This window comes from Scylla paramamosain, chromosome 1 (genome assembly GCF_035594125.1).
Source record: "Scylla paramamosain isolate STU-SP2022 chromosome 1, ASM3559412v1, whole genome shotgun sequence".
Classification (NCBI taxonomy): Eukaryota; Metazoa; Arthropoda; class Malacostraca; order Decapoda; family Portunidae; genus Scylla; species Scylla paramamosain.
This window is the reverse complement of record NC_087151.1, coordinates 7,489,560-7,502,189: the sequence shown is the minus strand read 5'-3', so window position 1 is coordinate 7,502,189 and position 12,630 is coordinate 7,489,560. Positions and strand designations below refer to the sequence as shown.

The following is a 12,630-nucleotide window of genomic DNA, read 5'->3' as shown; positions in this document are numbered from 1 at the left end:
ATCAGGAAAGCGTTGCTTCCGTGGCTTTCCTCTAACAAGATAGCTACTTCCCATATATAACCGAGGCGCCTGACATGTACCTATCTGGTGGACGAGAAATCCTTCCACTCCTCGTAGTGGTGAAGAGGGGTCGGTCAGGATTACCTGCTTGCTGCTGTGGAGTATCAACCGGAACACATATCAGGCCAGGTGATTGGACATGGGGACGTGCCATATATGTAATAGAAGGAGCCTTATAATCGCTGGAATAGACGAGGAAGCGGCCGCCTCCCTGTTGAAGAACGTGTGTGTGTGTGTCTGTAGTGGTAAGGTAGAGAGCGTGAGGCACGTGGTTCAACCCAGTATTAATGGCATCAACAAGGAAGAGTTGTTTACAGGAAATATACCCCATGACACAACTTGTAAAATTATTTATTAGATCCTCCAGACATATGACTAATAGATTTGATAATCTTAGTACTTACTCTTTAGTTATAATGTTACCGTTAAGTTTTTATTTAATTTTGGATTATAAATTCTGGTTTATATTGTTCATATTAATGCAGATTGAAATTTTATAGGCTTATTGTACGTAATTATAGATTATGTTGTACCTTGTTGTGGTCAATAAACTATCTATCTATCTATCTATCTATCTATCTATCTATCTATCTATCTGTCTGTCTGTCTGTTTATCTATCTACTGTATTTATCTATCCACTCCCACTTCTCGCAATCTCGAGTAAAGATTAAAATCAAGATCTTGATCAATTAATAAATTCGTTTCTAAATACAATATCCATTTTTTTTTACGCTAGATATACACTTTAATTATATGTGCGTATTTATCTGATAACCAGGTGTGATAAACGATGCTTGAATTAGACAATTTTGTGGACAGAAGTTACCTCCGACACAGTGGCAGAAGGGCCGCAGTATGTCAGCTGTAAACATCGATTTCGTGGCGGCCAGCTGAGGCCCTCCTGCCTCAGCTCGCACTCCTTTATTATTCGTGTTTGACGTCCTCGAGGGGTACAGCGAGAGGCACGAGGTAAGGGATGCATTAACTACACTTAAGAAAACATGACAGTTTGTTGTTAGGGAAGAGGATCACAAAGACGCAGGCCTCAGGAGGCCTTGACAATGGGCCTCCTGGTCATCCTCCTCACCATCAACCAGTACCACGCGTGTAGCAGTCATTCTCTTGAGATTTGGTGTTCATAACGCAGTAGGATAATTTTGCTAATTAACAGAACTTTTTTTTATGCTTCTACCAAGAATATGACTACATATTACTACCCACATGATGTTTGTTATTAATCCCGTGTTGATGACAGGCCACACAAGATATATATATATATATATATATATATATATATATATATATATATATATATATATATATATATATATATATATATATATATATTACATATTTTAATTAATTAATCAATTTTTTAAATTTTATTTTGGATCAGTAATATCTTCTGGGATAAAAGTATTTTTAAATTAACACTATAAATTTATGTACTAATAATTAGTCTGCAGTGGCAGCATTGTAAGCAATGAGGTTAAATGTGGGTTACATTGCTACATTACAGAGGCACAGTTTGTTTGGAGAAAGGCTGGCCTAACCTACACACACTTTCATGAGGTGTACCCTGTTGAATGGGACCAGCACAGACATAGGCTGGTGCATTGTAACCACCAACAGCATATCTTTATTTCTTTGAATAGATTTTGTTTATTAAGATGCCAACTTTACAAAAAGATAGTTTTATTTAACAGCCTTTTTAGTAGAGAATCTGGTGGCTTCTGTTCCTCTGGGAAGAATATTGTCCCAAGCTTATCAGCTGCCATTAGTTGCTTTGTAGGGAGCACTCCATGACAATGGGTGAGAGAGGCTCTACCTCACCATGAAGGACATAGGATGGTAGTGAGAGTGGCTTCAATAAATGTAAATGGGATAAATGCTGTTGAGAAGAGAAGAGAAGTAATAGAAAATATTAGAAAGGGATGAGTACAGGAGACAAATGTGAAAAGTTTTGAATGTGCAGCTGCATGAATGAAAATGAGTGTTGTGTGGGAGGGAATGGATTTTGATCGAATTAGAAAAAAAGGGGGGGGGGGGAAGGCCCTGCCACATCACAGTCTTATGGTGCCAGAGGGTGAGTGCTTGGTCCATGGAGCTGATGGGCTCCTCCAGTGACAGGTGAACCATCAAAGAAGCTGCATTGACCATGCATAGATCTAAATGTAGGATGCACTGATAATTACAAGAAGAAAAAGGGAGAGAGGTGAAGAAATTTTGAATGACATAAGTAAGTGTGCCTGGGAACTTTGGTGTCAGAGAATGATGGTTTTAGAAAAGCTAATTGAGAAGCTGGAAATAGTGAGATGGCAGGTGCAGTAGGAAAATGGGGAGCAGATGGAATGAGTCAATGGGGAGTACCTGTTGGACTTGTATTTGGATAAAGGGTAGTTCTGTCAAACATCATCTTCCAGTATGAAATGATCCACAGGTATACATTGAAGAGGAGGTTTGAAGGTTTTGACCTGAAGAGCCTGATTGACTTTAGCAATGGATAATAGGTTGAAGAAGGATGTGATGGATGCCAAGATATTGAGAAGGATATTTGGTAACGTAGGTCTGATCATTATACTGTAACAGTTAAGATGGAAATAAGAGATAGATGGGAGTGTGGTAGGAATGGTGGTTAACAGAAAGTGAGTACAGTATTGATTATTTAAAAGGCTAGACAGGAAGGACTATGGAGAGAAACATGAGAAGTTATGTAAAAGACAGAGAAGCTAGGGCAACAGTTGGGAGGATCAAGTGTAAAGAATGTATTCAATGTGTATTCAAGGATAGGGTGACTATAATAGCAACAAAAGTGGGAGGGTATGGAAGGTCTGGGTGGAGAAATAGGGTTAAGGGAGGTGCATGATAGATGGGAGATAAAAGAGATAAAAAAGAAAAGAGAGCATATGAGAAAGTTTTGCAAAAAATTGTGCCAGAGAAAATTCAAATACAGTGGAATGTTGATTTTCAAACTTAATTAGTTGCTGAGTGCTGTTTGAAATAGAAGTGTTTGAAAACCGAAACTATTTTCCCCATAGGAATCATTGTAAAATAGTGAATTCATTCTCAGATACCAGTTCACCATGTCTTAGCGAGTAATGATCGACGCTCCCATTGGCACCATTGCTAAGATGGCTGCTCCACATCAGCTTTGTTTGAATTTTTTTTTAACTATATAGGATGTATTGAATGAACTTAGTGACACAGAACTCATCAAAAGATATTGTTTAGACCATGCAGGCATTCTCTTTGTCACTGATCAAGTGAGGGAAGCCTTACAGAGTGACACAAAGAGGAGCAACCCACTCACTGCCAAAATGGTGATCATAACACTTAGACATCTTGTTGCTGGGAAAAGCTACTGGGAAAATGCAGTTGTACAGTAGTGATGGCATTGTGGGTCAGAGAGAGAGCCGCAGGAGGCTCGGGATTACTCCTGAGTGCCGAATCTTGTTTGTTTACATCAAGGAACTTTATTAATGGGATCACATTTAACTTATTTCAAAGATTGAATTACTGTCTTACCCTCTGTGTCTTTCCTCCAAATATATAAAAATGAAGGAAATTATTATAGAAACTATAAATTAGTAACAAATGGCAGCTTTTGCTACGTCTTGTAGTATTTGAAATCAAGTAACTTTGTTCAAAAGCTGAATGACAATTATGAGCAATTATGAGTTAAAAATTTTTGTTTGAAAAACAAGCTGTTCAGAAAATGAGACGTTCGGTAATCGAGGTTCCACTGTACCATATTTCTTCATGTATTGGTTGAGTTCTGAAGGCCAAATATTTATGCCTAAAAATTTGGGATCAACCTATACACAAGGATAAAATTTCTTAGGTTGAAAATCCTGGAATTCAAACACAGTATAAAGGGCCAGTAGGAACTCTAGCTTCAGAAATAAAGTACTGTTTACCATTGTTACCTTTAAGTTTGACCAAATGCAATAAACGATTTGCATCACCATGTGGGTCTAAAATCCTTTAGCTGCCTCCAGGCAGCTACAACCATGACCAGTAAACAGGATAAATTTATCAATTACTCAATAGTGATGAGATGTGTTGTGCCTCTTGCAGATGAAGGAGGATGTAGTAAACACATCCCAAAATGATAATTACTCCCAGTGGTATTCCAAACGATTCTGTCCTGTCACCCATTTTCTTCCCATTATTGTAAGCCAGTCTTCTTACCCTATCCACTGCTTTGCTGATGATACCACTCAGCACTTTCCACATCTTTTCATAGACATCCAAACATTCAGGAATTAAACAACTCACCCAGGGAAGCCACAGAATGCCTGATTTCTAATCTCCCTAAAATTTCTGATTGGGGCAGAGCAAACTTCGTATTGTTCAATGCTTCAAACTCAATTCCACCCTCTATCAATGTGACACAGTCTTCTTCAGTGACACTAAATTGTATCCTTCTTCTATTTTGAACATCCTGGGTCTGTCCTTTACTAATAATTTAAACTGGAAATTTCACACCTCATCTCTAGCTAAAATGGCTTCCAAGAATTTAGGCATTCTGAGTTGTCTCAGCTGATTTTTTTTACTCCCTTAGGTGCTATTTCTCTACTGGAGTCTTATCTGTCCATGTATGGTGTGTGCTTCACAGGTAAAGAGGACTCTGCTCATGCTACCCTTCTAGACAGGGTACCGTCAAAAGGATTTCATCTTATCAAATCATCTCCTCTAACTTGAGCCTTCCATCACCTAAATTTCATGGGCTTTATATATTTCTACCCAAAATTATGCCAAGACTGTTTTCTGACTAGCTAAAAACCCCATCAACAGAAAATGTCAAAACCCTTGTTGATCTAACTCCCCTTGTGACTCTTGGCACTTAGCTAGAAATATATCCAACAATTCATCATCTCTCTCACCTCTATTTCAACGTAATGGTGCTTCTATCACCTCATCTATCTCTAAAGCTTCTTTGCTCAAACCTTTGTTAAAAACTCAGCCTGAGATGATTCAGGGCTTGCTCCCCTCTCTCCTCCATCCTTCAACTATTTAATTATTAAATTCTTCCAAAAATCACCCTTAGGACTCGCTTGGTAAAGGGCTTTGATTTTGAATGGACAGTCAAGTATGGTGTAGTCTGTGTATGTGCATATTACTAATGCAAATTTATACCCAATCACAAAACTGTTCAAAATTCACATGAATACTGTACAGTGCTTGTCATAGTGATCAGCAACCTTCAGCGTCATAACTGCCTTGGAACTCATTACTGCATGTGAATGTAATTTTGCCACATCACATAACTAATTCTTATGTCATATCAGTCTTCAGTCTGTTCGTTGTTTGTGAACAAATTTAAGCACATCATCTACTGTAGCTGAGCTTTTTTTTTGTGTGATATTGAGGCTTTTGACTAATTTGTCATTAGCAGTATGTCAGCTACTGTGCTTGTTTTTTGTAAGCATTTAGGCTTAGGTTTCCAGAGAATATAAGTAAAGTTTGACATTGCCATCAAAGCCATAGTGGTAGTGGAAATGCCTGCAGTTTCACTTTAGAGGTACTTTAATATCAAGATAAGAATTTTGGTGACCTCTGCATGTGACATCCATTTACCAGGTATCATGGTGAATATAGAAGAGAAACACTACAGTGCAAAGGAGACAGGAGAGATGGCAAGTGAAGCAATGCAGAGAGAGCACTGCATACACCCTCTCTCAGGTAGAACTTTAAAAGCACCAACAGAAAATCCTTTCTCAAGCCATTCTGATTAATTTTTAAGTTGCTAAATATGTATATAAAAAAGAAAAAAGCCAATAGCTTACATATAGCTTGGAGCATGTAAGTCACCTTTTATAAAGTATGGCTGGGATATGTGGCCATGTCACTTTTTTTGTACACATGAATATTTGTCACTTGTCTTTGTGCTGTGCCATCATGGTATTGCATGTAAATTCATCCTTCCCTTTCAGTGATACTTGAGTTTTTCACTGTGTATATATTCTCTCCCTCTACTGTGCTATGCAAGTGTGATATTTCATTTAATATTGCACTATAGTTGGTTCTTGAATCAATATTAGGATGGTATTTGGTTCATTATACCTGATTTATTCAAGTTTCTTGTATAAGTGTAGTAACGGTAGAAAATAAACATTAGCACTAAATAAATTGTATTGAACATCTACTTTTCTCAAGTAGGCACATAGTTGTCTTTTGTGGATTTCTGCATAACTCAGCCATATTTCAGTTTATCAGTTAACCCAAGGGTATGCATCAGTTCAAGTTCACCACATTTTTTCTTGCTATGATTGATTATAAAATTTTGGAAGTGTTCAAGAAAATGCAAGATGCCAGATATCTGTTGGCATGTTCACATATATTAATGGTACTGTACAAATAATGGATGCATCCAGCTAGGGGGTTTACTTTACTGGAACTTATGGATTCTCTTTTTGCCATGTGTTTCTGTATATGGACAAACAGCTCAGTATTTTTGGAAATAATTTTTCAAAATCTCAAATTAATGGAATGAGGTCTGGTGATTCAAGGATTGACTATACATGGCTTCCAAGAGCATGTCAGGAAAGAGATCATTATTAATGACAGCTTACATTGTTATAAAATGATGAAAATAGGCATCTCATCTCTTCTGGGATCCTAGTGAGTGATGCACACTAGACGTGTACTTTACTATCATATTAGTGAACTCAGGCACACATCTAAATGAAACTAGTTTTCTCGATGAAGCAGATTCTGGATTAAATTGGTCTGATTGAACAGAACATTAACATTTGAAAATGGTATTCCAGAAGGAGTGAATAAAAGACAAGTTAGTGTAAAATATTTGTATTTTATTGTTTGAGATTTGTGTGATTTTATGTTTAAGCCTCTGGTGATTAATACTGAAGGTGCTGAAAAGGGCTAATTGCCTTATATATATATATATATATATATATATATATATATATATATATATATATATATATATATATATATATATATATATATATATATATATATATATATATAATTTTAAGAATTCCATATAATGTTTTTTTATATTGTTAAAGGAAACACATGTGAAAGTACTGAAAGATTTATAGAGGAAACACTGTCGCTTTAAAGCTACATAAGCTAGCAAGAAAATGCCAAGGGTAATCAGACATAACAAATTTCTAAAATGCAGTGTAGGAAGATGTTAAAATAAGGAGAAGCAAGAATTCAGATCAATAGAGAAAATATAAATAGTCTCAGATTTGTCAGTTAAATTGTTTTGATAAATGAATGCACAGGTGAACTAGTACATCAATTAATTTAGGAAGTACTACACAGAAGTCAAAGTAGATCAGAAGACAAATGGGAGGAAATTAAGGTTGATGTTCAACAGTTGCTTACTAGACTATGAAACTAAGGCACAATGAAGTATTTGAAAGTGTCTATGAATATGTATTTGTCATCAGCAAGAACAGTGGAAGTTTTTATCTAAAGAAAATAAATAAATAAATAAAGGAAGAAAAATGGAGATGAAATTGAGTGATTTTTGTAAACAAAATTGGTATTTTGGAAACTGGTTTCCCACTCTCTTTTAAGAGAGGTTTGTAATTAGTGCATTTCACCATTTCTAATATATTGATTGGAAACTTATTTAGTCCCATGAAAGAATTTAAAAGTTATGATTGCTTGAAGTAGTATAGAGACTAATGCATGGGATAATATGGAGAGATTAGAAGAGCACATCATGGATATAAGGAGCGGATCAAGATTGAAGACATTTTGACAATTATCAAGAGAAAAGTTAACATAGGCATATGTCATGCATCACATAAATAGTAACAACCCAGGGGTGGTAAAAGAATGCAGGACTGACAGAAAACTAGACAGAGATGAAATACAAAATTTTGCTGGTTTGGCCTGGAATTTACAGGTAGCTGACACAGATGAGTTAAAAAAAATAAAAATAAAAAAAGCCTTTGTCCTGCAGTGAAATCACTGAGGCTGGTGATGTCTGTTTGTGCTTCATTATGGGATGCAAGTTTGCATGTTTAGGACTGAGTAAATTTAGATTAGATGAAAGAAGGTTATTGTTCTTTTGTTATTTTGTTTATCTTGCTTTTTTCTTGGATGCTGTTCTTTTTTGTGTGGTGAAAGGCAAGATAGAAAAACATTGTAGGTTTAGTGCTTCAGGTTTCAGAGACATCATTTTTTTTGTCTAGCATTTTTTAGTTTTCAGGCATGACAATATATATTGAAATCTGTGATAGAAATATGAGTGAATTGTATAGTGATAGAAATATGAGTGAATTGTAGAGAGTCATTCCAAGAAATGTAAACTGATTACAGTTATGGTTAATTTTCAGGCCATGTGGTGACAATGACAGCTATGAATTGTGATTTGGTGTGGCAGGGGTGGACAGGAGGCGTCAGCCTTCGGCCCCAGGCCCGCCTGGATTCAAAATGGTTAAAGTCTGACCTGCAGAGCCTTCTGCAACCAGACAATTTGCCATCACTCTATAATCAGATGGTGAAAGATGGAGAAGTTGTTGGGCCTCATGTTGAAGGAATCCTTAACTCTGCTGGAGCCACTGCAAGGAAAGGTGGGTTAGAAATGTAGATTTGTTTTTCATGCAGCTGGAGTTCCAAACTGGCATAGTCTACTCTTGAATCTTTTTTAAATATTAGAAATGGTGTGCAGTTACAGTTTATTTATTTTTATTTTGTAGTTTTTGTTCCTTAAAATATACTTTTTTGTATGTAAACACAATCACTCTTTCTGAATTACCCATATGCAAGCAAATTTGGAGATTTGTCCAATCCCAGGCTGTTTATGGTTATGCTTGATATAGTTGTGGGTAGTCATCCCTGCCAGCCAGTGATTGAAATGCTATTCTTTGCTATGTGATATCTTTTTTGCTATCATAAAACCATGACATTTTCCTGGGCTGGTTTTCATAAATGAACTATCAGAGTAAAGCATTATAAGGTAAATGAATTTAAGTCCTTAATGACTGTGTCCATTTCTTTTGGAAATAAAAAAAGAATATATATATATATATATATATATATATATATATATATATATATATATATATATATATATATATATATATATATATATATATATATATATATAGACACACACACACACACACACACACACACACACACACACACACACACACACACACACACACACACACACACACACACACACACACACATACATACATGCATACATATATACAGTGGTACCTTGGTATATGTCTGCTTTGCATTAAGTCCAACATGGTATGTCCTGTTTTGGACTCTAAAAAATTTGCTTGGTATATGGGCCCTTGTTTGGAATATGACTTGCGTGCTAGAATTTGTATGGATCAAAATTAGTCGCGACACTGTGCACTACCCTTGTTTACATCTCTTGAGACAAAAAAAAAGTCATGACTGCCTACAAGCATTGTTGCCAGGTTGGTGGGACTCTCCTTCCAAACAATAACATCTCCTCCCTTCTCAGCACTCAGCACTATAGTATCCACTCAACTCTTCTCGGCAAGGTAAAGTAAGGTTAAATTTTCATTTATTTCATCTAATTACATTTGTATTTACCATATTTGACGGCATATAAGATGCGCCTTTTTCTAAAAAAAAAAAAAAGTCTCAGAAAAATCACCTGGCATTTTACATACAAATGTGAGGCCTCTTGTAGATTTCATTTTTTGAAACTTCCTTCATCTGTACACCCTGTATCATAGGCAAGAGTGCTATATCATATTTTTTCAACCATAATATGATGTAAAGAAATATTGAAAATGAAAATGAGGCCCTGTTCAATGACACACCAAGCATGTTGTTGGCATCTCGGCAGCTGGAGTGCATTCTTCGCCTCGCCACTGTGACTAGGCCACTACCTCTATTTTATTACTGCAGTCATATAGGATATATTTACTCTTGTGATTATTTGCTTTTTGTTTGCTATACTGTTAGCTTGCTTTAAATATTACATGCTTTATTTAAATACATAAAAAAAAAACTTTTTTTCCTGAATATGCCCTGCTGGAATGAGGGGTGCATTTTATATGCCTTTGCATCTTATATACTATCAGATACAGTATGTATTTTAGTATTAAGCAGTGTTTAAATTATTTTATACAACCCCATCAATGTACTGTACTAGAATGCACCAGAAAGTTACACTAATAACAATAGGATTTTTTCATGGAAATGGATTAATCATTTTCCCTTTATTTCTTTTGGGAAAAATTTATTTGTTATATGTACTGTTTGGTATAAGTCCAAGGATCTGGAACAGATTAAGGATGCATACCAAAATACCACTATATATATATATATATATATATATATATATATATATATATATATATATATATATATATATATATATATATATATATATATATATATATATATATATATATATATATATATATATGAATCATAGAAAAGAATAATACATCTTTTTAATGCATCAGGTCTTCTTCAGTAAGGCATCACTATTTTATATGGATTTAGGAAGGATTGGACTTTTAAAGAGTAGATGCCAAAAGGCCTGTTGGTTTATGGTGAGGATATCTTCACAGCAATTTATTATTACTAGTTAGCTATCATTGTTGCAGGCTAAGCTGATTACATCCCACATCCCCCTCTCCTTTCAGCAAGCTGTTGTTTGGTACACTCATAATGCTTTTCAAATTTTTACTTTCAAGGTATTTTCAATTACCTAATGAATCAACCTTGTCCAAAGCTGATTTAAAAATATATCAATGGGAAAATAATAATATAAAAACACTAACCTTTCAGAAAAGTCGTGAAAACAAATAAATATATGATTTACACAAGCTCAGTTATATGATTTGATATGCACCTCATCTCCAGTAGCATATCAACAGTCAGTTGTGGAAGTGATGAGAATGTTATGAGTGTACTACCCAGCTGCCTTGCCAAAGAAGGAGAAAAAGGCATGCTTTCTCGATGAGCTTAGCCTGCAGCAACTAAAATGTACATAAACAGTATAAAATAAGGTTGAGCAATTGTTTTAAGTAGATGTTTGAAATCTACAAAAAAGAAGGGATACCTCTATCATCCACTTATGTCGCTTGACCAGTGACAAAAATCAGCAGTGTCTCAAACAAGCTCTCTCAAGGTACATTCCCAACTCATCAATTTGTTATTCTCAAAAAAAAACAATATAACATGGCCTTTGAAACCTGTAGTAGTTGTATTTTGTGTGTGTGTGTGTGTGTGTGTGTGTGTGCATAGAAGTATTTTTATATAATATTAACTGTGAGGATTATTACAGGTGAGAGTGGGCACTACTACTGCAGTATGAGGGTGCTTACTTGTCCTTGCTGTGATGGCATCTGTGGGCCTCAGAGTGGGTGCAACTGTGGGCCTTGCCAGAAGCTGGATAGGGAGGAAGCTGAACGGGAGTATGAAAGTGGTCAGAGCTCCACACCACCATCATATTCACTTCTGGAAGGGTGGCGGTGGGGTCCTCAGCCACAAGAAAATGATTTGAGAAAGTGCCTTGATGCCCTTGTGAGGGAACAGCGCTTGATGTGTCTGGATGCTGCTTCCACTACCCTCTCTGCCAGTCGGCTTCAACAGCGCTTCATTGTGGCTCATAGGTCAGACTTTGATGATAGTTTTCCGCCTTTTTTAATTTCTTAGAGATTACATGGAATTGAGAGGATGTTTCATTGTAATCATGGATAAAGTGTTTTGTTCACTAACATTTTTTAAACTCATTTCAAAGGTTTAGGTCAACTTTGAAATAAGTTGAAGAACAGCTATCAAATGCTGCTTGAAAAGAGTTGAACTTTTAGAATGCAATTGCAGATATATTGTTTAACAAACTATTTTTCTTGTGAATGTGTTAAGGAGGCTTAGTTTAAACATTGTCAAGATTCAGTAGAATTCATTCTTAGATGCAGAAAATATTTCCATGTTTTATTTATTTTTTATCATTCAGTTTTCAGAAATATTGTATTTCATAGGAAAGATCTAGACCAGTCCTTTTATTCACAGGAAGAAATGCTAATTTATTTACATAAATAGAAAAACCTTCATGAGATTTGGGAGTCTGATGTACAATGTCACTAATCCACAAAAAAATAGCAATTTTTAGTGCACATTTACCTTCATTCCCTAGTAGTATTACATGGTCTCACCATCTGAGCTGTGCTTCTGCATCAGCTTCACTCTTTGCATTTAGGACCTGTTGAATGACATACAGTCAGCCAATGCCAGTCTTGTGTTGGGGTAGCTCACACTGCTCAGGGAGTGTGTTTTACTTAAAGCCTCCTAGCCAGGATAAAAATTAGGCTGGGACAAATTGACTTATTGACATTTCAAGTGGATTTTTCTTCTTCAGTTAAGCCTCTAGCAACTGTTATCAGTGTCAGTGTTCATTGTGTCTTAGGTGACATGTGACCAGGTCTGTTCTTGGGGTGAAATGCATTGTGTTCTGTAGTTATGAGTGCGAGGCAGACAAGTCATGGTGATATCATTCAGAGATCTTCACATGTCAGGCTTGAATGTTGATATAGCAAAACATGTGAATTTAAAAATGTGAAACTTCCAGAACCTCATAC

General features: G+C 35.8%; 1 protein-coding gene across 4 annotated transcripts in view; it reads left to right on the top strand.

Moving 5' to 3' along the window:
* Nucleotides 1-866: 866 nt before the first annotated feature.
* LOC135097465 (E3 ubiquitin-protein ligase HERC2-like) overlaps nucleotides 867-12,630 on the top strand; it is a 229,028-nt gene continuing 217,264 nt past the window's right edge. For 2 of the 4 annotated variants that reach the window (XM_063999465.1, XM_063999433.1), the window contains exons 1-4: nucleotides 867-1,030; nucleotides 5,645-5,746; nucleotides 8,383-8,619; nucleotides 11,337-11,664. In XM_063999465.1, the coding sequence (XP_063855535.1) occupies nucleotides 5,650-5,746; nucleotides 8,383-8,619; nucleotides 11,337-11,664 (662 nt within the window). In that variant the 5' untranslated portion in view covers nucleotides 867-1,030; nucleotides 5,645-5,649. The remainder of the gene's footprint in view (nucleotides 1,031-5,644; nucleotides 5,747-8,382; nucleotides 8,620-11,336; nucleotides 11,665-12,630) is intronic. The other 2 variants (XM_063999505.1, XM_063999564.1) reach the window with 2 other exon arrangements.